Here is a 27,099-nt window from a genome sequence, read left to right on the forward strand (position 1 = left end):
TACACTTTAGACTGGCTTGCACAACACACACTAGATTTGTACTGCATAACAAAGACCTTTCCTTCCATACATGGCATCCTTTCTTTGGCCTTTACTTTGTTGTGAAGCTGGAATCCAAATATGTCTAGTAAACCCATTATTATATCTAAGGTACATGTTAGTCGTAATCTTATTTGAAGTGCACAACTGTAGCCATTAGTTTGACATGCTTCTAGGAATTCTACATTATCACTCCTACATTGAAACTGTTTGTGTTACTCTCTGTGCATACAATATGTACAGTACACAAACATATACTGTATTTAGGCATGCACATTGCTGCTTTGAGACACACAAATTATAAATTGTAAATTATGACATTTTAAAAATGTAGATCTGTATTATGCCATTGAAACCATATTGGGTTGGCTCACGAGACCTAATATCTCAGTCTAGTAGTTCATAGATTGTGCTGCTGCATCAAAGGGATACCTCAAATATAGTTTATGGGGTACTGTCGTAGCCAATGGAAGATAATAGCACTATGTGTGTGTAAAAATAAATTCCATTTAAGGACTCCATGTCAAAAAGGGTTACACAGGAACTGGAATAAGTCCCAATTGTATCAGAAGTGAGCAGATAGGTAAACTAGGTCATTGGTTACACCAAGACGCCTGGATGAGAGTTCTTAGGACTGACTTACAGATGTGAAAATGTCTTGACAATTATTTGCATGGAATGTTCTATAATATGTGTACTATTTTGAGAACTTTATAAGCCTTATTCGAACATTCAGTCAAATATGAAAATGATTGCTAGTGATAGAAAATACTATCTTTTCAACCTGAAACTAGCAGACTACAAACGCAAATAAGATAATTGGCAAGGCACCCATAAAACCCACTTGAATATATTATCACAAGTATATGTGAGATAATATTTGTTTTTAGAAAGATTCAATGGCACTGTAAACTCAGTCTCATTAGAGACTGCATTTAAAAGGCTTATAAAGTTACTCATTAATGTTATCTTGTTGTATCTCCACAGCTTTTTCATTAAAGAAAATTCAGCAGAAAGCATTTTCTCTTGATAGCGGGAACCAATTTGCAATAAATGTTCTGGAAACCACTAGGGAAGCCATTACTGAGGTCTAATAAAAACAGACAAGCGTAACTTGTTCTATATTTTTGTTTCAATCACATACAGATGAGACCCCGCTCTCTACGCCAACCGCAAGAGACTGCTTTGACAAACTTTCCATAACCGGGCACGGGCAACAGTTACCTCCTGGCTTTCCATCTCCTTTTCTATTCCCAGATGGACTGTCATCTATAGAGACGCTGCTGACTAACATCCAGGTAGGCTGTCACAGAGCCTGTCAAGTGCACAAACACCAAGTCACTGATTTCTCTAAATTACTAGAAGCTTTCATTTCAGCAGCTCTACAACTAATGCAGATTGTTAAAGTACAATAAGCAACACACCACTTTCTGAGGAGGAAAGCTTGATCAATCAAAGCCAGATGTTTTTAAAATGACAATAAAGAGTTTGATTAAAGTGGCATTGGCTTACTTTAGTTCATATTTTACTAATGCGTTTGATCAGTACCTAGATTTATTTACTCCATCTAAATATTAAAATTCCTCTACAATACATACACAATACACAGACTACAATTTTGCTTGTCAGAAATAAATTATATAGAACTGTTAGCTTTGAAGAAGGAAAAAATATATGTGCCATGGAAATGGATTGAAAAAAATTATTCATTTATGAACATTCTTATGCATTCAGGTTCACAGAATAATGCTCGCCTCAGAGTGCAGTTACTGATATCAAACATTAAAGATAAAATCCATGTTATACAATATAGAATGTTTTGGAAGGAAAAGTCCACAGCCATAGTACAATGACATGAACACTTAGCTACATGTGGGCAAAGTGTAGCATAGCATGAGAACAATATTTAGGTAATGAGAAATCAACTCTTGCTTGCTCACAGATGGAAGATAATAGCATTATCAGCAGGTCCTTCGCTAATTGTCACCCCTTGTATCCATTTATTTTATGGATGCTTGCAGAGTCCACGTATTAATGGGATGCAGGAACATTATTCGAATAAAAATAGAAGCAAAATAACAGTTCTAATTTCATTGTAAATGTTGCATATCTGCATAGTTTGTAGGAACATAATGGATCCATTGCTTTTCAGTTTCCATTATTTAACTTAATGGTATACATACATGTCATAACAGTTCTATTTTGAATTGTCGAATACCTGGGAGGAGTAACTATAAGCAAAACTATTAGCTTTGTGGTACACGTACCCTTACATTACTGCTATATTGAGCAGTTTATTCTTTGCTTCATCAGGTTTAGGGGCTATTACTATCATTTTGTTGCACTGTTTTTTTATCCTTTGTCACTAAAGCAGTAGGTAAGGTGACCATACATGTTCACTTTAATCTCACTTTGTATTAACTTCAAATAGTTTGTAATGAACATTACTATATAGTAGGATAGGCACCGATAAACTTCCTATGTACTCTATAACCCTATCTCGATTAGTACATCAGTGAGAAAAAGGGAGAGATTACACTCTACTTATTAAAATGCATCAGGTTTGGAAATCATGTCTTAATGTATTTAGATTGTGTTAAATCATAGAACTAATTACATTTGACTACTAGCTTCCATTTTTAGGAAATATTGAAATATTGAGATAAAGCAGTGGTATCAAATGTTGTCATTGTTTTCTTCTAGTAAGTCAGCATTGTGTTTCACATCTGACATTAGCAACCAGGAATTGTTCAATAGGTTTACTGATAGACGTGTGATTAATTATGTATTGATCACAGAGGTAATAGATGTTTTTTAGATAATAAATTTTTATCCCTGTTTCGTATTGTAAGCTCTTTATTTTCTGCACAAATATATTAAAGTTCACATTGTAAGAAACTACCTGCTTAAACAACAGAATCCTGAACACAAGTATTGTTGCATGAGTAGGCATCACTTGTTGTTGTAGTACTTCTGGCTTACTTATAAGTTTTAGAAATACTCCTGTTTTACTTCTGGGTTAGTTTCAAAGTTCTTAAGTGCTACAAGAGTAAGATATTGCAATTCTTTGTGAGTCAGGGCCAAGTTCCATAAACTAACCTAGCAAATATCAATTGTAGAAAAACCTGCTGAGGAAATATCAAGAGCTTGTTGCATAAAAAATAACATATTGTCCTCAAAGAAGTATTATTTACATCATGCTTTTACACTGTGAGAAATCAAGTGTTATTATGCTACAGTTCATTCCTCATTAGTATATGCACTATGCACTGAATAAGGTTGATGAAAACAGGTGCGTGGCCCACATCTTCAGCTTTCTACAGGTATAGATTAGGGCCATACTTAGGCCTCAATTTGATAACCTTGCCTAATGCTTAATGGTTATTATTTCTTGAGAAAAGGACTGAAATCACAGTTTTACTTCTCCGTTTGCTTCCAAATTCTTTCTATGAATAAAGTCTGCAGCCTAGCATAATTTTATCTGGTCGGAGTAATTCCTGTAGTTTACATCTCTACTGTCAACTTTTGCTTGATGTTGCTATTTTTCAGAGCAATTAGCGAAGCCTTTTTCAGATGACATTGAAAAATAAAATCAATGCATCATGTGACAAATATAAACTATTTGGCGCAGGTGTTTTAGTAATTGTGATTGATTGAGAAAATCCAGTGTTCAAAAGCAGCGATGGAAACATTCATGTTTTTCAAGGCAGTCCACATACAGAATAGGGGTTTCTCTGTAGAGTCTACATCTTTATAAGATGACTTTGTAATCCTCTCTAATCTCTGGTTTGATTGGTTGTATGACAACTTTCACCAATTCATGGAAAGAGACTCAATTTTATTAATCGAGTAAACGTTTCAAATTAGACCTTATTATGGGGCAAATATCACCGAGGACCATTCAATATAGAGATACTTATGATAATTCATTGAGCGTTATCACCTCTAATCCTGCAAACATGTGCTAAAATTAATTCTCCAAAGCTGATAGAAATAAATGGCTGTTTTTTCAAAAGATAAATAGAATTTTTGTGTTGGTGCTTTCATTAAAGAAATATTTCAGTAAGAGCTGCCATTAATTTTACTACCTAAACAGTCTAATTATCAGCACTATCAAAACAGCCTGCTCAGTGGAGCACAGTCGCACACTGCCTGTGGCTGTGCCTGTACTCCCTTATTAGCAATGCTCCCTGAATAGGACAGTCTAATCCCCATCCAGCTAGGTGTGTCAACAGATCTTACTAAAGACCACAGCATGGGGGTGCCACCATAGATTTCCAAAGAAGTGTTATATATCTTGCATTAGGCAGCCTCCCGTACCGGAGACTGTACATACTTGGGGGGAGTCTTTGGATGGTCTATGGACCCTCTGCTTTCCACAGGACATTTTACGTATTATAGAATGCACTTGACAAGTATTGCATTTTTTTTTTTACTTTGAAGGGTTTACAGACTCCATTCTATAGAGTATATTAGGAGAATATTGCAAATCTTGGAACTGTATTATATAATCATTACAGCATATATGTTTTTCGCTTTTTAATTAATTAAATGTTTATCATTTCGAATTACTTAGCTAATCAAACCACTTGCATTTGAAAACATACTAAGTGACATCAAACCTATTTTAGAATAGGCAAAACATACAGTGACGTTGTTAAGTAAGTCTGAGTTATGTATTGAGCGCCACAAATCACTCACTCATAAAAAATAAAAAAAATCACCACAGACTAAGCCAATTAACATAAACTTGCTGAAAGCAATACAGCTTCAACAATTATTTTCACTATTTATGCATGATGAGTGTTTGAAAGTCAAAGAACACTAAATATTGTGTTTTCTCAAGCAAGCACAACACAAGTTCAATAGTAATTTATTTTAAACAGCTTCTGATAATACAACCAATCAACACATTAAGTGGTGCCAACACTGGCATCTTGCTAAATAAGCTCTAGACATTGCACTGAGCCTACATTTTTCAAAGCTAAGTCAACGAGAGCAATCAGAGCAGAAAATTAGAATTTCACATCTTAGAATTAAAACACAGCTGAACTAAAGTTTTAATTGGGGTGATCTAAAAGGGCACTTGATGTAATGATCTCTTTCATTTGTTACTAATTGTTTGTTCCTGATGAGGAAGGAACATGAACATGAGCATTGCTGAAATCAGGAAAGAAGGCACTTGACTTTGCAGTAATGCTTATTGTTAACTACTATGGATCGTATCAACTGTATACTTTAGGTCGCCTAGAAATTGTGCTCTTCCAGGGCTTGACTAAGAATGCTTAACGTGATAAAATCTGTAAGTAAGATGTTTGGCTTAGTGAAGACCTAGTAATACTGATGCATACCATGCATTTTTCTGCCTAATGTATTGTAACTACATTTGGTTACACTGTTGAGTTAAAAGAGAATGCATGCACAGCATGAAATATCTCAGTTGATGGACTTCCAGATCAAACTAGGTAAAACTTTCGAAATTTCCAGGCAGTATTTAAAAGTGTCATGTTAAAAACACTTTTGCGAACCAAGCAGTGTTGTTTTTGTTTAGAGTTGAAGTGTCATTACGCTTCACTGACTCTCACTAGTACAATCTTAGAAGTAGCAGTACATAAGGATCTCAGTGCACAAGTACTGCGTGTAACAGTGCACACCTCATGCTATTATTAAGGACATGCTCCAACAGCAGTGCATGCTTCCCTCACACACAAAAGAGGTGCAGCCTGAGTAGTAGACTGTCGATTTGCACCAAAAACACTCAATAGTGAGAGCACAGGCAATAGGGTAAAATGTTAATCCCACATTCACACAATTCCCACATGCATGCATTTACTGACACACAGAGCAAGCCCAGTACATGTAGTAGTCACTGTTAACACTGTCTGAAAGCTGAGCCAGTACAATAAGTCTAATCTAAGAAAGAAGAATGCTCTCTGAGCTTCTCTGAAAGTTTGACGGTAGCTCTAATGTTTATGCCTGTAACAATGTCCGGCTTAAAGGAGAGTTCTGCTGTGTGGCATAGGGTATATTTTGATGTGTGAAAGTTCTCATTTTCCCAACTTGGTTCTTTGAAGGAGATCCGCGATCATGCATTATGCCTGAGGGCTTGGAAGGAGCAAGATTTAAAACCACGATTTTTATGTAAATTGTACATAATAAGTTCTCGTTTTTGCCACCATATGCCCAAAGTATTTAAGGCGAGACTCCACCAATATTACTGTGGAGGTTACATACTTGGCAACGCAAATAATATTACATGTATTTGAATATTTCATAAGTGATCTTTCAAAACAACTTTTAAAACCTATGACCTCTCAAGAAATATAAATGACAATGTTGGTCTAAATATTTATCACCATATTTCAAAAATTCATTGGGGTGGAAAGTTCATCTAAAATATCCCTGGGACAAATTGGGCTGTTGCTCTTTGGAACAGCCGGTTATACAAAACAACTCCCAGTGACAATTACATCGGATCTTCATTTGTCATTACATTTTGATTATTGGAAAGTTGTTTCTAATAATTAACTCAGTTATACCTGGCTTCCGTTTACACACCTCTTGTCATCCAAGACCAATAAATACTGTATGACCGCTGAATGAAGGCAAGCAAATGTACTATATGAAAACAACCTTCTGTGTTTATCCTTATTCTATCCTCCATTGAAAAACTAACTCGATTATATTCCTATTCTGTAAGCTGCTGTTTATGGCCAGGTATTAGAGTGTGTGTGTGCAGTTTCAAGCTTTTTTAAAGCAGAGTTATGTTGCACAATTCCCTGTACAATGGGTGTATCTGTCACTAGCATTCCGAAGCAATTGAACTATGCTCAACTAAGGAATTGAGTTGACTGATTGGTCTTTGTATTGTGATGGCATGAAATGCCATTCACTTCTTGGTGCATGTCTATGCTCTATTTTATCTCTCTATAATTTGAGTACATCGATAACTCTTACTTGGTAATGTAAATGATAGACAGCGGCATGAAGATGTGTAAGAGGTGGTTGTGGCAATAGATATCTGAAAGAACAAAGCACAGTCCAAATTTGCGTGTACAGACCTGATTGCAATTTTCTAATACCCAAATATACGAGAAAAGTTTTATAGTGTCACTGTACCACACTAGGATATATGACCATAAATGCCCACCTCTCTGCAAGAAGCAGGATATGCTGCATATATCAGTTACAGCTGGAGCAGTTGTAAACATATGAATAGCTTTTGCTTGTCTAGGGTAATAAATGTAAACTAGAAGCAGTCCATAGATGTCTACTTCTCTGTTCCCTTCTGCTGTTTGTACATTGTGAATGCACTTCCTTAAGCGGACATATTTAAAGCTTGCCAAATGATTGCTAAGTGCGCTCTCAGGGCCAATCATAAGGCCTGAGGTACTTGAGGGCCATTATTACTGCACCGGCATTATTTATATTGGCGCATTATAGTTGCAATATTGCTGGCGGTTTACAAATAATCTCACTTTAGGACCCACATGGAATGGGGAATAACACATGGAAATTGTTTTTGCTGCACCAGCTTCTGCATGTTGAGACATCATTTTGGGTGCTTCTCTACAGACACATACTCCAGGTTTGGCTTGGACTATTTGGCTCTGGAAACCAATGTCAAATTACTGCAGTAAGACAGAACTCTTGATACTAAAGTAGACCAAAACTCCTGTTTCTGCTCTTATCAGTATTAAAATCCAGTTCATAATGAGGGCTTTAGTCTAACAAACTGCACACAGTTTGTAATTGCAGTGACAGGTTCTTGCACTTGGCTATGCAGATAAGAGGACGATGGTCAGAGAACAACCCAGCATAATGGCTTTGTTGCAATGCAAAAAGGCAGTTCATACAGCTGCAGCATTGCTTGCTAAGATCAATGTTGCTCAGATGGCCTCCATAGATGCTATTACAAAGCAATAGAAGTGAAAAAGTATAACAAAATCACTGTTGAACTTTTGTAAATAAAACTAAGTATTTACAATGTGTCAACCAGAACAATCTACCCTGAAGACACTTAAGAATATTTGTTGTAGGTTTGTATTAGCAGGGTGATGCCTCAATTGCTCAGTCAATAGGACAACAACATTTTAACAGTATACTCTATTACTGACAATGCTGCTTGACTTCTTTACAATGACAGGCAACTCAGCATGGAGCCCTATATTCTAAAGACAGTGTATTGGAAGACACTCATGCCCATGTAAACTCCTCCATTAGAACTAATAATGGTTTTCTATTGATATTTATTGAAGTGTATTCTATACTACATAAAGGACCTAACAAGTTTAACATCATCCTGTGATGTCTTCATAAAGGCCAGATATGATTATCATGTTTCAATTTATAACATCTTATGAGGAAATGAGTAAAACATGTATTCGTTTTCTAAAATGTTGCTTCACATTAATAGGGTCTTTTAAAGGTTGCTATTGACAATGCCAGAGCACAAGAAAAACAGGTGCAGATGGAGAAAACAGAGCTGAAGATGGAGCTGTTCAGGGAGCGGGAGCTGAGGGAAACACTTGAGAAGCAGCTTGCAGTAGAACAGAAAAACAGAGGTAGGTGTCTTGTGTACACAGATATGGCTTCATATGCACAGGGAACATCTATTGTACTAAAGTGCACAAAACATTCAAATGGAAAATCAGTAAGCTGTGAGATCCAATGATTATGTTTCAAATTACTCAGGAGAATGCAGAGTGGGTTTTGATATTTAAGGTAAAGCTGATTTTTCAGACATTCACGACACCACATCCTTTCTTTAGTGAAATTTTGTACAAGGACGAGTGCTTCAATTACTGAAGTGATGTGAGCAATAGGTATTTAAATTGTATCAATCTTCTCACACTTTTATTGATTTCTAGTTGTGTTGCTTTTGACTCTTCAGGTAAGCCTTTACACAGGACGTGAGTCAATGTTGTTCCATAGCCAAACATTAGCAAAGTATATTACTCTCAAATCAAAGACAAAAAAATTGCTGTGTAACGCTTACAGAAGGCTAAATTGTTATATCTCCCATGATTCTACAAATGTGGCATATGGTTTACACATTTATAGAAGCATTACAGTCATTGTTTTTGGGGAAAGAGTAAATCTTGTGTCTTTGCTCTATGTTGTACTGTGAGTGATGCATTGGTTAGTAAAGAAACAGAACAATGTGTGTCAGTTCTAAGGTATCTCTTAGCGTAGCCTTATAATATGTGGGATTCTTCAATCCCACTATTAAACCCTGTTTCGAGTTTCTTTATAATCGGTGCCTTGTGATGCACCAAGTCACCGATTGTAAAGAATTTACATCAAACTCAACTATTATGAGTGCCAATGGAATTATGCAGCAAAGGAGGCACAACATACGCGTCAGGGTTGAGTAATTTATGCGGCAAGAAAAAACAAATTATGCAGCATAATGCAGCATTTTTTATGATAGTATGGCTTAATTATTTTGTTATTTTTAAACTTGTTAACAGTGTCTGGGCATCGGTTGCACCTCATGAGTACCAGTTTAACACGCATATGTAGCAATAAACAACAGAAAGGTGAACTGTCAACCTTTGAAAAGAGCCTTTCATGGCAACACATGTTGTTGAGTTTCTAGTAACGTTTTAACAGTTTGAGCTAGCAACAATTTTTTTGTTACAATCTGCAGATTATACAGCAAATGATGGATTATGTGGTGAATGCTGCAAAACTATACCTATGCAAAAAACACAACAGCCGCACAATTGCATAATTCCAGTGGTGCTGATTTCAACTTATTACAGTTGAGCTCTGATGTCACAATGCCTGCCACAGCCAGCCACAGAGGAGAAAGGGAGATCTGGTCCTTAGCATAATTAAAGCAGCTGTTTAAAGCAGGAATGAACCATGCCTTTTCTTCCTTTTTCTGTTTTTCTGTGTATTAACAAGCAGTATGGAGATATTTATGGAAACATGTATCTTATTTGCAATCCTCAGATAATTTTAGAAAAGTTATAATCTTTCCACATGTTTCTACACATTCCAAAATACTGAGCCTTTTAAAAACAAACTGACATTCTTAACTGATTCTAACAACATTTGTAGCAAATATATAACAACATTTTAATGTGTTTAATTTTGCATAAGAAATTCGATTTTTCATGATTACAAACAAGCTCTTTCTTTCATATCAAAGAGCTATGCAGCAAGGATTTAAGTGGTTTATGGCATATATGATACTGTGACCATGTAATATAAGGAGTAAATGGTCAAGGTAATCCTCGGTGCCTTGCAATATTCTTATAATGTACGGCATGGGTTATTTATCCCATATACCTAATCAACGAGGATAAAATGAGAATTGTAACTTGACTGCGTTTCCTTTTTAAAAATATTAAACTGTGGACATTTGCAGTTACATTAAGTCATTGAGCAGTGAGCTCTGAACCTTTGGCACTTGTACACCTTTGTTAAGAGTAGCCTGTGAAACAAATGTGGTAATGCTGCAACTAGAACTATCAATGCCGAACATTATGAATGCATGTTTTAAGGGCTATTACAAGGTAAATGTCTGGTCTGGGAAATAACATGGGAGAATCAGGGTTAACTCACAGATTCCTCAATGAAATTCCCAACTTCGAGCCCTTTACCCTGGGGCATGCGTCACCAGGCGTGACCTGATGGATTTGTCCTCAATATTAAATGCAGTATTAATGCTTTCAGTAATACCCCATAGCTTGTAATTCCAATTTTAGCAGAAACTCCCATAATGTTTTCATGTTTAGATTAACAGTCATTTACACCTTCCTAACACAGAATTTCTTCATTCATTAATAAAAAAAAATGTTCTTAAACCTTTAAGATAGTCACAAATAATTCTAATTAGTGCTGGAGCATTTCCGTAATGCTCTAAATGAAGTTGACAGATCTTTTCACACTAGTTAAGGGGGTAAAAGAAAAATCATCATCTCAATCAAATCAATATTAATTTACCATGAACAATGTGGCTAAAAAAGGAAAACCCAAATCGGAAATAAAGTTAAAGGATTTTATTACAAGCTCAGACTCAGGTTAATATAAAAAAAATGCTCAAAACAAGACTATAAGGATATAAAATTCCCATCAGATGCCCTAGACATTAGAACATCCAAAGCTTAACCGAAGATTAATTAACAGCCAACAAACTAAACATTCTATCAGTGATATACAGAACAAATGCACCAGAACATCATGCTCGGAAAATAAACGTTTATCATTTTGTCTAAGAAGTTGCATAGATCTCTCTCATCTAATTAGGTATCTAGGCACTGGGAATCCCTTGAAGTTCCAAAAGTTTCCAATTTCTCCTGTGCTGGGCTACAAAACATGGAGACAAAAAGTAAAGAGAAATATAGGACAAAAAGGATATGGAAAAATTACATCTGGGGCAGAATAAAACTAACTAAAGTTGGCCAAAATTAAGTAAGAAGGGAAGGTGTTAGCATTTCAGAAGCCTGATTAAGACTCTTCTCTTGGGGCAAAAGAAAAATCTATGTCTACTCTCAACATTCATTAGGAAGGTGAAGAGCAAGGGCAGAGAGGGCTTTACCTCCCCAAGTCCAAATGAGATCTCTCCCAAACCCAACAGGGTAATGGTAAATTAAAATCCAAAGTGAACGATGATTTGTCCATAGATCACACAATATGAGTCAAAAGGTTTGATTGTCCAATCATAAAACATCATACAATGGCATCTGCACCATCAAGTCAGGTTCCCAGGGCCATCATCAGAAGGTATCCATCTTTGCTCTCCTGTACGACTTTGAACAATTTATAATGTCCATGTTTTCAGTTTCTCCATGTACCAGTTTCAAGGTTAAGTTCTCTGGCTCTCTATGAGTAAAACAATAGAACTTCTATTTCCAAACTAAAATTCTATTGGAACGAAGTCTGAAAGAAAAGACATGTAGCAAGAATGAAAAACAGTTTCTCCCACATTCTATGAAACAGCACCTTTCAGGCCTCACTTAGGCTAACTAAAGTAAAATTAAAATGGTACATTGATTTGTATTAAGTAAAAAACATATAACGGTATAATTGCAATGTCATCATTAATAAATCTTGTAAATAATTCATACTACAGTTATTTGCAAAAGTAAAATAACTTTTTAATGTGTTTCAGTATATATGATTGGAACTACATTTTTGACATTAGCCTACATCATTTAAAATATTTTCTTTTAGAATTTTTTTATTGTTCCTATGAAAACTATTTCTTAACATCATGAAGAAGCATATGAAATCAAAATAAATGACTATACCTAAATTAAAATGACTAAACCACATCACATTAAGTCACTAGTTTACAGTGAATGCACCTTAATATATGCTTTTATTGCTCTACTTTATAGTTAGCTTGCTAGAGATTCACACAATAAAATGTCAAACTTGTCACATACAGATTAATATTGTGACATCAAAAGTAACACCCAAGTTTCTGCTGCATCATTATTTTGTAAACTGGGATTAATTGTGACATAATTGATAACTCCTACCTGAGAAAGACATATTTCTTTCTTACTGGACAGTGAGTTTTAAAACATCTAGAACATCTTGCTCATGCAAGAAAATAGACATTAAGCAGCTCTTCGGTTAAATATGTTCAGTTTTGGGGTTATACATGTTACTGATGGGCTATAACAAACATAATGATGACGATGATACATTTGTGGACCCAGTGTAAAAACCAACACATACCTTTGATCTATAAAGGTAAAGTGTGCTAGGCTGTTGAATATCTGACTTCTATCTCAGGAAGTGTCAGTCAGTGATAAAAGGAGCCAAAAAACAGAAGAGTTTGTGGGAGCGAGAGGGATGTATTTTACAAAATCAGCTAGTCAAACTAAGGGCGGTTTCAAACCTGCTCCAGTCCATAACCATGGACAACATTTTTAGTTAATTAATTCACTAATGGGTGTCTCTTTTATTTTTGTGCACTGGGCCTATTTTCCATCCTAGCACGACTGCAATTGAACTGAAGGTAAATCTAAAATGATGTATAAATTCAGTCAAAACGAGTTTCCAAGTGGATCAGTAATCCCAGTCACACAGCCTTCTGCTGAAAGTAATTCAAAAAATGCCTAGGAAACCTGCCTGAATTTTATTAAAATATGCAGATATTAGTGCAGTATTTGCAATGTTGCATGTTATTCCCCATTACAGATTTATAAACTGTTAATGGCCTGGTAGTTGAATGAAAATAACCCACTACATCGGTAACATTGAAAACTCTGATTTATTTCAGGGACATCTGTAACAGGTCCCTAAGAGGTGGGCTCTAGTACCATTGAAAATAAATAAAACAGATACAACCAGAGTTTGCTTGTAAAGCCCTCCTCCTGTAAGTGAGTGTCTATGCTCCCACAAACTGTAGTTATTCCAAAGTAGCATCATAATAGCTAACACATTGGGCCTGATTTAGATATTTGCATTAGAAAATAATGGGATTTAGATTTTGGCGGATGTGATACCAGTCACCGTTGTGATGGAGTAACCCGTACGTCAATCTAAATCAGGCCCTTTTGTCTTCAAAGGTGTACTGTTTGCCATTGAAGCTTTTGACAATACTATTTAAGTGCCCTGACTCAGAAATGTCATGAACACAGAGAGTGTTCTTTAACATTACTGTAAGCTGTGACCAACCGCAGAAAAGTATTGTGTATGTGATCAGTGCTGTACATATGATTGTACCCACCACCTGAACTAGAGACAATTACTTCACAAGTAGATTGGTAATAGATAATTAGTCTGTGCTTTGAGTAGCTGATTGGGCATTGGGTAAACTGGAGTAGCAGTGCATTTTTAAGTCCGACCTAAATTAATTTTTAGCTTTCTTGCCAGCCTCGTGTATTTCCAACAAATCATTACAAAAATGCCTACAGATATGTATACATAGAGGGGATTTTTGGTAGCCCTCTTCACCCATTGACCTGTTCAAGTGTACCCACTTCAGACTGCAACCTGGGGCAAAGGGTCACACCTCACTTTAGCCATTTGCTCTTTTGACTATGAGTTACAACATTTGCTCTTGCACATGTGCACATTCACACAGCAAGTAGTCGACATTAGTACTAGGGCTGGTAGACAATCTTCTTTTTTATTCCTGATTTAGTTTGATTTGTTTATTTTTGCGATGTGCTATTTTTGGGATGGGCTATTTTTTATTTACTTTTGTTTGCAAACATTCACCATCTTTAGGCATTTCTGCATAATTACCTTTTATTACTTTAACTCTTTAATGCATATTGGATGTGTTTGCAAAAAAGAAATAAAAAATGCCAAGGCTATTGGCTTTCCAGTAATTGTTTATGTTTAGGCAGCCATATAACCCTCATTAATTGCAATCTATTGAGAATTTTAAAAAAATGCTGACCTCCTCTGTTCCACAGTTTCTGACTTATAGGTTAATATGAAGCACGTAGCTCTACTGTTCTTATTAATAATTTGCAGTAAACGAGAAATTCTACCACAGATTTCTCATAGACATTGGCCATTCGCCTGCCCATATCAAACAACATAAGTAACACACTTGATAAATATGTCATGTTTGCAGTTTGGTAAATGACGTTCATTTAATCATTAGATTGTTAAAATTCTATTTCCTGTGTCAAAGGTAAGTCACACTCTAAGCTTTAGTTTGGCCTGACACAGTCACATTACTGGTTATGATTACATATGCATTTTGTATCAACTGCTTTCTATACGTTCTCTAGTCATTTACTTTTGCTGCAGTGTAAATTAACTTTTAATTGTATGTAGCATATAATCAGCATTTTGATGCAAAACGTAATTTAGGTGGTTTGCAGCTAGAAATTAAAATGTTTTCCAATTGTAAAAGAAAGACTGCTTTCTGAATATTTCATGACGGGGTATTTAGTTACACTTTTCATACTTTGTATTTTGGACGATTCCCCTCGTAAGTTACCAACATTTACTTTTATTTAAAAGACTGTTTATACTCTTAGCAGCTTGAAATTATATGATTGACAAATGGTTCGGAACCGTTGCTCGGTTTACTAAAGGCCATCCTAGCGTATGCCCTTCATACTTTCATAGGTATGCTTTTCCTATTTCTCTGTTCATTATGTACTTTTCTCATGTCACCCATAATGGCAGACACTCTAGATCGTTCTCATTGTTCCAGTTACTTGGTCACTTTGAACTGTTATACGTCTTGATGCAGGTTTTGGGTTCTTGTTTTTCCACTGCTCTGGAAGTTTACACCCCCTACACCCTGGGGTCACGTCTCCAATTAGCTGCAAGACTGCCACTACATCATGTAAATGATTATTTGCTTACGTAACACTTAAAACAGATGGTTAATCTGTATCTAAGCACATTCATGATATTGTCAATGAAAAGCGCTAATCCTACATTTATTTTCTTTTAGCAATAATTCAAAAAAGGTTAAAGAAAGAAAAGAAAGCCAAAAGGAAATTGCAAGAAGCACTGGAGTTTGAGACCAAGAGAAGGGAACAGGCAGAACAGGCACTCAGCCAGGCAGCATCACCAGATGGTCTCCGGGTCCTTAACGGTAAGACCTCAGAGCAAAAAACTGTACGTTCAGACCCCAGGCCGCCATTCAAAAGGGCTCTCAAACGCAGCATGGCCTAATGTTGCAACAATGGTAGCTTTGCTTTTGCAATTATTTAACAAACTAAAAATGAAAATATTCTTCTACGTTTATGGTGTCGATTCCTTTCCTTTGTTACCAATTGAACCTAGAATCTGCAATAAAAATTATGAAACTAATTCACAATTTAATTTAAAACATTAATCCTGTCACCTTGTCCACCAAATACCGAAATGAAATTTCTATGGCTCATGGATTTTCCTTTCCAAATAGCAGTTTTCCCATGGTAATAACAGTACCGCTGGCCTCATGGCGGTTATTCCACATAAAAAAATATGATTATATTGTAATTCAGCCTGAGAGTAACAAGTTGTAAAGCAGGCTATGAGATTCAAATCAAATCTGTCACTTTTACCTCTCCTTGCTTTCAGATTCTATGACCCCAGAGATAGAAGCTGACCGCAGCGGGGGCAGAACAGATGCCGAAAGGACAATACAAGGTAGGAGTATGCAAAAGGCTATAAATCTAGGTTTTGCTATATGAGATTTTCTCGCTTTAGCCTGCTATTCAAGCATGGAGCCGACCATCTGGGCCACATTAAAACAAGTTCAAACAAGGGCAGGCTCATCATGCTTGCATCTAAGAGGGAATGTATTTGATCCTGGTTGTTTATCGTCAGATTAGAAGAGCTGTCCTGTTCATTTTAGGCCCTGAAAATGAAATTATCAAACTTGTTTGATTCTGACTTCAACAGATCGATGCCAGGCCAGGGAGAGTAAGTGCTATATAAATACAGTTACATGATGAGTTGGAATTTTATGAAAACTCCAAAGCACTGATCTATCTATCTATCTATCTATCTATCTATCTATCTATCTATCTATCTATCTATCTATCTATCTATCTATCTATCTATAAAAAAGCTAAAGTTACAGGGATGTTATAGTTACATTCAGATTGTACACACACAAACCCATAGAAATTCAGCGTTATAGCAATACGTATCTCAAGAAATGATAACTTTGTGCCCTTAGGTAACTATAAATCGGCCCCCCACCACGCACAGTTTCTAACCAATAATTGTATGCAAATGTTGCAGTGATATTATCAATGGTGTTATAGAAGATATCATGACTGATGTGGGATCATTGGCAGGGCATGGTGAGAGTATGATTTATAGTTACCTCAGATCATGAGTTATAGTTTCTTGAGATAGGTATACTTAAAACTGCTGAATTTCTATGTTTTTTTGTGTGTAAAATCTGAACCTAACTATAACATCCATGTAACCTTTGTTTTTTTTTAGTGGATTTCTAAGGTTTTTTAATCTTATTTTCTAACTATAATGTCCCTGTAACCTTTGTTCTTTTTAGTGAAGTTCTATGTTTTTAAATTGTATTTCCTAATGTAGTGTCCCCTGTAATCATTGATTTTTTTCTGTGAATTTCTAGGTCTTTCCGAACAAAAAGTAATATTTAATTACCATATCTTATATCCAGCTGTTGCTGTGCACAGCCTTCAGCTGTACACAGTGGGAGGTTGGAAGCAAGGCCTGGGCCCCTTCCCCTAGCCGTAGCCTGCCGTATTCTTTTAGGGGGGTACCTGCCCCCCTACACAGACTGTTTTTGGCCTCAGAGACCCCATTCCCCAGGGCCCTCTGCTGGATTTATAGGAGAGGTGGGCAAGCAGCCCCCTCCCTTGGCTTATTTTGAACTGCATCTCCCGGGGCCTGGCCATATTGTACATGGGGAGGGGGCTACTCAGCCCCTCTCCCTAGGTCAATTTCTGTCCAGGGGACCCCATCTCCTGGTGCAGGGCCATGTTATAAAGGGAGAGACAAGCATGGAGACCCCTCCCTGGGTCAATATGGCCCTGGGGTCCTCATCCGCTGAGGCCCTCCACTTTTTTAAATGGGGAGGTGGGCACACAGCCTTCCTCTCTGGGCCAATATCGGCCCGGGGACCCCATCCCCTGGGCCTGGCCAATTAATAGGGTAGGGGGGGCGTGCAACACCCTCTGTCAGATTTCAGCCCTGGGTAACCCATTCCCTGATACTTGGCTAATTACTGAGCATGGAGAGGTTTGTAACCTTCTCCCTGGCCCAATTTCGGCCCTGGGGGATCCCATCCCCTGGGTCCCAGCCAATAACAGATGGGTGTCCTGGAGCCCACCCATCATACTGTTGGTTGTTATGACATGCAGGTAGTGTTTGAGGCAAACAGCTGGATGTTTTAAACATGCAAATTAATATCTTGGTGAGCATCAATTAGCGCTTAGAGTCATACTGAAATCATTGTGTTTCTGTCTTAAATGGCAGATTTGGAGCAAAAGTGATGAAATCATCCATTGCTGAATAATTTGAAAAAAATGCTTGGGTCCCCCCTCAAAGGTAAGGGTCGAGTTCCATGAGGAGATACGACTGTAGTATAGTCCTGTACAGCTGATCATGGTGGCATTCTGTGTCATACAGCTTGGCACCAGTAAGCTCATGAGCAGATAAAGATCTCGACATATTGAGGTAAAGCACCGAAATCTTTAACATGTTTTCACTCAAAATTTGTCATTAATTACCTTAGAAACCAACACTCTTGCTTGGTGTAGATACATTTAAAGGAACACCTTCAGATGTGTTATTTTAATTTAATGTATAACTAAACACCCCGATAGACGTTGCCGGTACTGCATATATTTGAAACAGGCCTACCCTGAAATCATTTATATTATGAGTTCCTTTAAATATTGAAATCGACCCAGACACTACCTAACATGCTGGCACTTTAGAAACCAAACCTAAATAAATAAATACATGAATAAATAAATGATCCATTTAAAAATAATGTTTGGAATGATGCAACCTGTCTGTACATACATCTCAAGATGTAATTCTCTTGTGAAAGTCTCAATGAATTTCATCTATTGAAGAATGTATATTCTTATTGGTCTCTTTTATTACATCTGCAGCTTTGGCAAATTTCTCCCTAAGTCTACACAAATCGTGTGCTTTGAAACCTCTTCCCAATTCCCGTCATCTCTAGCCTCAAACAAAAGAATATTGGGGTTATGGTTGCAGGGAGAGTGAAAACATGAGAGTAGAGTAGCAGCTCGGGGTTGGGGGGATACCATATATTTATTCAGCTTTTGGAAAAAATTGAAATGGAATGGAACATGACATTAAATGCATGTTGATAAAATAACGAAAAATTCAATAAATGATCATTTGCATTTGCACGTACATCGATAGTCACATAATGTATTGAATGTATTTTATATTTAAGTGATTGAAACAACTTGTTTACCTTAAATTACTGTCTGTAAACCTCCCAGTGCTGCTTTTCTGATCGTTTCTTCGTGTACTTTATTGCTGGATTGAAGCTGACCTCGGTCCCTTGCCTGCTTTGAAGTCTTCTTTTTGTTGCTTAAATAGCTTGAATGCCCTTAAATTTCACCTTTGAGAATGCGTGCTCTGTGAGTGGGATATCTGAGGGGATTGTTGAGAACCTGTAGAGGCACATGGAAATGTGAGCAAGACATCCCCAATGATGTAGCATTTAACTCGAAAATAAATTATGGCAAAATGTCAGACCCAGGAGGAGTGGGACATCAGGAATCCATAACATTTTCCCTAAGTTCAAGGGGTCATCCTATAACTCCTGAAACGAATTGTTTCTCTTCAGCTCTTTACGACTGAGGAAAGGATCGTTTACCTTTAGAAGGTAATGTAGTCAAGGGTACAGAGAGAATACTACACCAGTCGGATCTGTCAAGAGGGGGAGAGGCAAGAATGGTTGCATGCATATATTTGAATGAATTATATTAGATTTGGCCTTTTCCCATCTCTAATTCGGATGGGCAGGCTCTGCCTTATTGCAAACCACCCATTCAGAGTTAGTACGCCGTTAAAGGCATGCTATAGTAAAACATTTTGTTCAAGAGTCTTGTAAGTTAAAACTTCAGGCTCTGAAGCCGTTATACATGATGCACTTTGACATATGCGTTGAGTCTATGCTTGCGATATCGTAAGACAAACTTCTGCAAAGCTGCGCACAGAAATGTGGGGTGTATTAATACTTCGATATATTGACTGATTCGGACATATATGTATTTCTGAGCCGTGCGAATAGGGTTAGACCCTTATATAGTACAGCAATTTCCGTGGAGCATTATCATTTTTCATGTAAACGTGGTGACATTATTTCAGAGTGTGACGAAACCAAACAATAATAAATGTATTTTCAATCCCCTGGTACAGTAGCATCCCATTGGCAGTCTTTTAGCCCGAGATTCTCATTTAAAGCTTAAATCGATTAAGGAAAAACAAAGGAGTTATTGATAGCAGATGGTAACTTTTAAATAGCCTATTGTTCTACGGTGTTTGAAGGTCATTTGCCTTTCATTCCGTAAACAGACACACATATCACATAACCTTGGAAATAACAAAGGCGAGAACAGTAACTCACGTTCTCTGGCTCAATACTGCCCTTGGGTTTGGCAGTGACTGAGTTCCACGCATTTTGGGTTTCCTATTTTTAAACTGCTTTCTTTTTACCACCTTCCCCCACTTTTACTGACTCTCTCTCTCTCTCTTCCCCTCTCTATTTTCCTGTCTGTCTCATACTCTAGCTCCATTTATCAGTTACCATGTCTCTCCTGCAATCTCCGTCTCTGCCCTGTTCGCTACCCACTTATTGGTTATTTTTCAAACTTGTCTTCTCCTTTGCCACTTTTTTCTTATTTTTCTGACTCTTCTCATCTCTCCCTCCGCGCCTTTTGCTTACTTTCCTCTTAAAGTTTGGTCATTAAAAAATACGTTTTGCCCCTAAAAGTGAATGCTGGTGCGCACCACCAGCAATCACTGGCACAAATTAGGCACTGCGTTTTTCTCCTTCCATATTTTTTAATAGATTACAAATCATTTTGCGTCTCTGGTCAACCTGTGTGCGCTTCCTTTTGTCGAACAAGTTCATAGGTATATGTTTATTTTGGAATCTTTTCGTAGTCTCGTGCTGCATGACCTAAAGTATGCTCGTATTTTTTGGGTAGAGAGGGTCGTCTAAAATATGCAGAATAATGCTTCAGAAGTTGACATGATGTAAGTGGCCAAGGAATACTCAAACGAAACATCTGCAAAACCTTCAGGATAGTTATGGAAGACCAATCATCACAGCAAACTCCTTAAAGGCAGCTATGGATCAATAAAGTTTTGATCTAGAGATGTCTACATGAGAGACAGTAGAAAGGTGGTATCCATAATTCAATATGGGACATTCCAATGAAATACATTTGAAATTTGGTCAAATGGAACCACTTCCAGTGTGAACCAACATCAATAGCTAAGACTAGACCCACAGCAGACATCACACTTTTCTAATCACCACTGTAAGTCTTAATAGTGTGGACAGGCTTCAAGAAGGTTGCAATTCAAATTAGTTCTTCAATTCAGTGCTTGCTGACAGACTTGTCCTTTTTTACCTTCAATACCATAGCATCCAAAATGATGAGCCGATCAAGCATTCCAGGATGTAGTTGCTCCACCTTAGAGTCTTGTGTCATACTTGGTCGACCCATTTGACCTGACCCTCACCCACCATGAGGACCATGCCATATGACTAACTCAAAATGAAGCAATCCTTAAGCATGGACAGCAAATATCAGTGTTAACTTGTTAATTATGAATCCTTTCATAAGACACTTCTGCCTTGTTTAGGCTCTGTTAGTAACATATTCAACTATTACCAATGTTATTAATACTCAATTTACTGACCTCAGAAGGATGAAGGTTTGAGTTACCCTTTCTGGGATGAACTCATGAATTTCACATCACTATATTTCTCACCGGAAAGAGTTCAGTGCACTGAGCTCTTCTGCAATTCAGAATGTTCATAGAAACAATTTCCATTGGAGATACAAAGTCTAATTGCATTCTCCTGATATCCATTTTTTGCCACTGTCAAGACAACTTTGAGAGTGTTAATATCACATAAGAAAGTCCCATGTTCAAAAGTGTTTTGTAATACTGGCATTGTTGTCTGCAAGGAATCTGAAGTCTGCATTCTCACTATATCCTGTTGTGGGCTTGACCTTTCAGCCAGAAATGAATGGAGCCATAAAAGGAGTCTTACTTCAGCTTCTCCATGTATGATCAATTCTCCCTCTACTGACCCAGTAGAGCACATGTAATTAAGTGCAAGTCTTAGACCTACATCTACTGCACTTCTGTAGCTCCATTAACACGAGCCCCCCCAGTAAGAAACCTACAAGGAAAAACAAGCTACAGTCATCCTAAATCTTACAACAAACTGAAACAATGCGTCTGTTGTATACAATGCATTAGCCTTGGCACTTCACCTATCTCCTGCAAGTGCTTCCTCTCTACTCTACAGACTGGGTGTTAAGAAACCTCAGCACATTTTATAGAAGCAGTGACAGGTGTAAATACTCTGGACGGCGGAGGAGTTTGTTTCTACTCCGCTGCATATCTCTTTCTGTCACTGTTCCAGGTTCTTTGTCATACCTGCTTCCTCTGATTGTCCCTGTTTTCTTGTCCTCCTCCTTACTCTTTTCTACCTTTCCTTCTCTACCATCTTAGAGTCAATATCTGATGATAAAAAAACTAAGTCCCTGTCCCCAAAACGAGCGGCATTGTTCAACACCTGCCACAACTCACACAATTTAACCTACTAACAGCAACGATTCTGTATTAAGGGAAAAGTTTAAATCAATCCGATGATAATACATCTGTAGACTTCTCTGAAACTTCAGTAGATCATACATGCTCGCCCTCCATTTATTATATGTGCTTGACAGACCACAGTCTGCTGTCTCTAGAACTAAAGGTATATCCTCTCTATGGGGCATATGTTTCCAAACATTCTAGCAACTAAATACATAAATTAGAATTCATAATACATATGTTGGTAGATGGCAGAGGGGGACCACTTACCAAGGTATTATCTGAGATATAGAATTTTATTGCATATGGTAAAATGGCATCTTTTTGCCACCAATAAAACTAACTTATTGTGCCTGTGATCGCTTCCAGGTAAGGTTTCAGGAATGTGATTAATATGCTTCCTATTAACCTGAACTATCATGGGCCAGTTCAGTGCTTAATTTACACAAAATAAGTGATCAGACCCACCGCTTAGCCTAGGATCCTGCAACATGTGTGACTAAAAGTCAGGCTGTCTGGTCTTATGTCCACCGTCCTGTCCCTTTATCTACAAGTTACAGGTTCCTTTTCATCCCTACTTTTTTACGTTTTCACGTTTTTACTTATCATTCTCTTCCTCTTCTCTGCTGTGAGTCAATGGCTGATGATGAACAATAACCCTCTGTCTCCGCAAATGAGTGGCAGTGCCCACGACCTGCAACCACCTGCACAAATTAAGCACTGAGTTGGTTCACCTTGTGACTGCTTACATACAGTTTAGATCTGTCATGTATCAGAAAAGTCCTTGCTCCCAATTATGATGGAGAGCTCCTTGTCTCACTTCCATTCACTGCTGGGCATAAATACAAAAAATGCCATTAAATGGCATTGATAAATGTACGTTTTTGTTTTTTGTTGTCGGGCAGAAGTATGCATTTTTCAGACGTAACACCTCTAGAAAAGAGGAATGCAGTGGGCGATGTTGCTCTTAGTGATAGTTTCAAGTGTCTTTGGAAAAATAAGTTGTGTTTTTTCCTGGTAAGTAGTGGGTTCTATACCCTAAATGTCATGAGGCTGTTACTCTTGTGCTACTACAAAGACTATTTTAAGAACTGTGGGATGCCTAGTTCAAGAGCAAATAGTTCTCCTACAGATCAGGCTTAGCAGCAATTGTGAAAATTGATAATAATAAATCTAATTTGCTGTGAATATTATTAAGGGTACTATTTTCCTTGTATTAATATGCATATGTGCTATGAAATGCCAGTGGCACAGTCCTTGTAGGGACTGGGATATGACATTAAGGACCATATTTATAGTTCGACGGATGTGTTACTCTGTCGCAAACAGAATAGATATCCTGTCTGCAGTATTACAAGTGCAGTTGGATATAATGCACATGTAATATGACGGACAGGCTATCCAAAACATTTGTGACAGAATAACCTGTCTGCCAAACTTTAAGCAGAAACTAAGTGATTAACAGCCATATTTAGAGTTTATCATACCTGCTACTCCATCACAAATATGACTGATATCCCGCCCGCCATATCATAAGTGCCATTGGATAAAATGGTCTTGTACCATGGTGGATGGAATATCTGCCACATTTGTGACGGAGTAATTCATCCACTGAACTCGAAATCAGGCCCCAAATCTTTGACAGGTTGAGTGCTGGAATTAAAATATAGTGAAAATAAAAGTAGCAAGACATGAGACATCTTACAACAGGAATACTCGTGATAAGCTCTGCTGCTGGGAGACATGAAGAGTGCTGAGCCGACTATCTCACTGTTTTCTTTATTAATGTCTGCTTACCTGTCCAGAATGGAAATGCACATGAGGACTGAAGATATGAAAGCAGGAAATGGCCCATCCGTCTCCCTGATTAAAAATGTATGTATGTGTGTCTAATGTGACTGTGTCGAGGAAAAAGATTGTTTTTGTGTCAGCGAATGTGAAAGCTTGTGCCGTAAAAATGTTTTAGGCCTAATGACACTTTACAAATTAAATAATGGCACAAAATCACATATTGGAGTGCAGCATGCATTCAATATGCTGTCTTACAACAAGCGGGGCCAATAGGATGGGGAGAATAGGTCTCGGAGCAAAAATTAGGCCAGCTCTGATTTCGCTGTTGGACCCTCATTCCAACCTCTGAAACTCAGCTTGGGCAGTAAATTAACCCCATGTTAACACCACAAGGTGGGGTATTGGGTTTACCCCGACGCAAAATCACCACACGGTCAGAACAAGGCCCTAAATGGTACTAACACAGAAGCAAAAGTGTCATATTTGTCCTTGGCCACCTTTAAAAGAGACATGATCATAGATCTTGTGCTGCAAATGTGAAAAAAGCAGTGTCTTGCATTATTCCACCTCCTGTGGCTAGGGACAGAATTCAGACATGCCGCAATAATGTTTTCTATTTCAACTGTTCGAACCATATTAATGAGAACATCATTTTGGAGAACTAATTATTTCTATTTGTCTTGTGTCACACTTTCTAATTCCCATATATTAGCACAGCCAAAGCAAATTAATTGCTTTTCCAGCAGTTGAACCTTGTCCAAGAATGAGCTCACGTTGCCTTCCAGTTTGCCGCTTTCTGGGCCCGCACTGTGTCAGAAATTTCTCTTGATACTAAACATAGCCGCCCTGAGAAGGTTGCTACAGATTTCTGTTGCTGCTCACTTGATGAGAATTGGAAATTTAAGTGACCCACCAGGAAAGATAAAGTTTGTTGCTGAGAGATTATACATCAGAACGGTTAAAGCGAAATTAAAATTAAATGAATGAATCTCACTGAAGCAAAAAAAGCAGTAATTAATGGTTCCCTTAATTGTCTTCATAAAATATTTGCATGGGTCTAATTTGCATAATTTACATGTATTAATTAATCTTTCAAAGGAATTTTGTGCTGAGAGAAGCCAAAAAATCTCTTTGTTTTATTTAACATCTAATGAAATATTTATCTTCTTTAATGAACTTCTCATCTTCATTAAAATAAAAACTGCGCAAGTTTGTATGTTTTAAATGCTTCTATAATTGAAGTGTTCGGAAAAAATGATCTCTTCAGACCAGCCGTGTGCTGAAAAACAAACACATTATTGTACATCATGTGCCACTCTTGGAGCTGGCACATTTTAAACTGTAAGCTTAGTCAGCCAGCAATTTTTGCAGGAGATATTTCGCAAGCAGTGCTCTTTCTAAATTATTTTCGCTGTTATATAACTTAATATTGAATCCGCGAGAGACGCGCGCCGTGCATACAAAGGCCTCTATTTCTTATTAATAGGAAACTTTATCTACTGTATGCGAAGGTCGCGAGTTCCATCTTTAGCGGAGATTTACTGTGAGCATGTGACTAATATTACCATTCTGTGATGATCCAGCCACCTGGCCAGCAGACAGGAAAATGCTTTATAGAATCAGACGCAAGATTAAAAGCTTGCTGTTTGACCCTTTATGAAGAGCGCAGTGATGACTTCTCCAAGCTATTTGTCCTTGAATGCACAGTTGACTGCCAGCCTCAAAAAAGATATACCTTAACGGCCTCTAGGCAAATGTAATAGGAATGCGGTGTCGCTCAGCCGTATTAAACGACCGAGCCCATAAAAAAGAGGAGGAGTTGGTTAAACTTTGTTCCCGCATTGGTTGTTGCCCAGCCTTCGTGATCTGTGATAGCATTAGACCGCGAAGCCACAACTTAATAAGGACTTTGAGTTAAAAAGTCTTTGAGGATCAACTTTTACCAAATTATTTCAATGAATTGGTGAGTAAAAGAAAATAGAAAGGAGGGGCGTGGGTATCACTGGTGCAGTGGCACCGGGGCCTGAGTCATGGGGGTACACTTCATCCCAATTATTGCTGTATTTTAATACTCATCTGTGAGGGGAGTTTTTAGTTTTTGTTTAAATTAGAGTCCATGGCAAACTTACTATGCCACGGGAAACCATATCTATTGTAATGTGCAGTAGAGAAGAAGCAATCCACAATATTCCCCTGTCCCTTACGTACCATTTCAAGAAATGTTGTCGGAATGAAAGCACAAGCAGGTTATTTCTTCTCAAATCCTATTCAAAAGTCAATATTAACGGTATTTTCCTTTTCTTTTACTCACAAAAGGATCACATTCTTGGGTTTTCTACCCAATCTTTGTTTTTTAGTTCTAAAAAATAGGACACATTGCCCAAAAGAGGGCAAACTGTGTCTGTCATTGCTGACCAGGATTGGGCGATCTCTATCTTCGAATGACAATTCCAGTTTAATGTTGGAGTGCCTTAAAAATAATAGGCTGGATCACATGATGCACTGTAGCACACAGGCTGCTTAATACATTCTCAAGAAGTAGTGCTATGCAGGCAGAAGGCCCTATTCAGGAACAAAAATGAAAAATACAGGCATTCCAGGAAGTATAGCAGGAATGCTATTCCAGGTGACAGGTGTTCAGGTCTACTACTGGTAATAACTGGTGACTTTTTTTCTGAAAGCTTCTTTTCCCCATTTTCAGAGTTCTCCTTAGTCGAGAACTCCCAACATGGGGGACGGGGCATCCTGTGAAAGTGCACATGTTTTTCTACGTGGGGGAAAACATTATTCACCATGAAGAACACCTTTCCTCTACACCTGCAACAAATCTGGGGGTAATCTATTCCTCTTCCCACCCTGGAAAATATTTATGCTATTCTTCAGCTGAGGTTCATCTAAGACCATTTACAAGGTGGGAAGAGGTCAAAGAGGATTTTGGGAATGCCACAAAGGTACATGATTGGGTGCATTCCCAAACAGAATGTAAACCATGCCTATAATGTCCACTTTTCATCCCTTGAATTG

The 27,099-nt window shown here is 37.6% G+C and overlaps 1 protein-coding gene across 4 annotated transcripts in view; it reads left to right on the forward strand.

The window, feature by feature from the left end:
* The window catches only part of DACH1 (dachshund family transcription factor 1), a 519,370-nt gene that overhangs the window by 464,260 nt on the left and 28,011 nt on the right, over positions 1-27,099 (forward strand). For all 4 annotated transcript variants that reach the window (XM_069205293.1, XM_069205292.1, XM_069205291.1 and 1 more), the window contains 4 exons: positions 1,186-1,337; positions 8,456-8,603; positions 15,431-15,574; positions 16,045-16,113. In XM_069205293.1, the coding sequence (XP_069061394.1) occupies positions 1,186-1,337; positions 8,456-8,603; positions 15,431-15,574; positions 16,045-16,113 (513 nt within the window). The remainder of the gene's footprint in view (positions 1-1,185; positions 1,338-8,455; positions 8,604-15,430; positions 15,575-16,044; positions 16,114-27,099) is intronic.

This window comes from Pleurodeles waltl, chromosome 8, assembly GCF_031143425.1.
Source record: "Pleurodeles waltl isolate 20211129_DDA chromosome 8, aPleWal1.hap1.20221129, whole genome shotgun sequence".
Classification (NCBI taxonomy): domain Eukaryota; kingdom Metazoa; phylum Chordata; class Amphibia; order Caudata; family Salamandridae; genus Pleurodeles; species Pleurodeles waltl.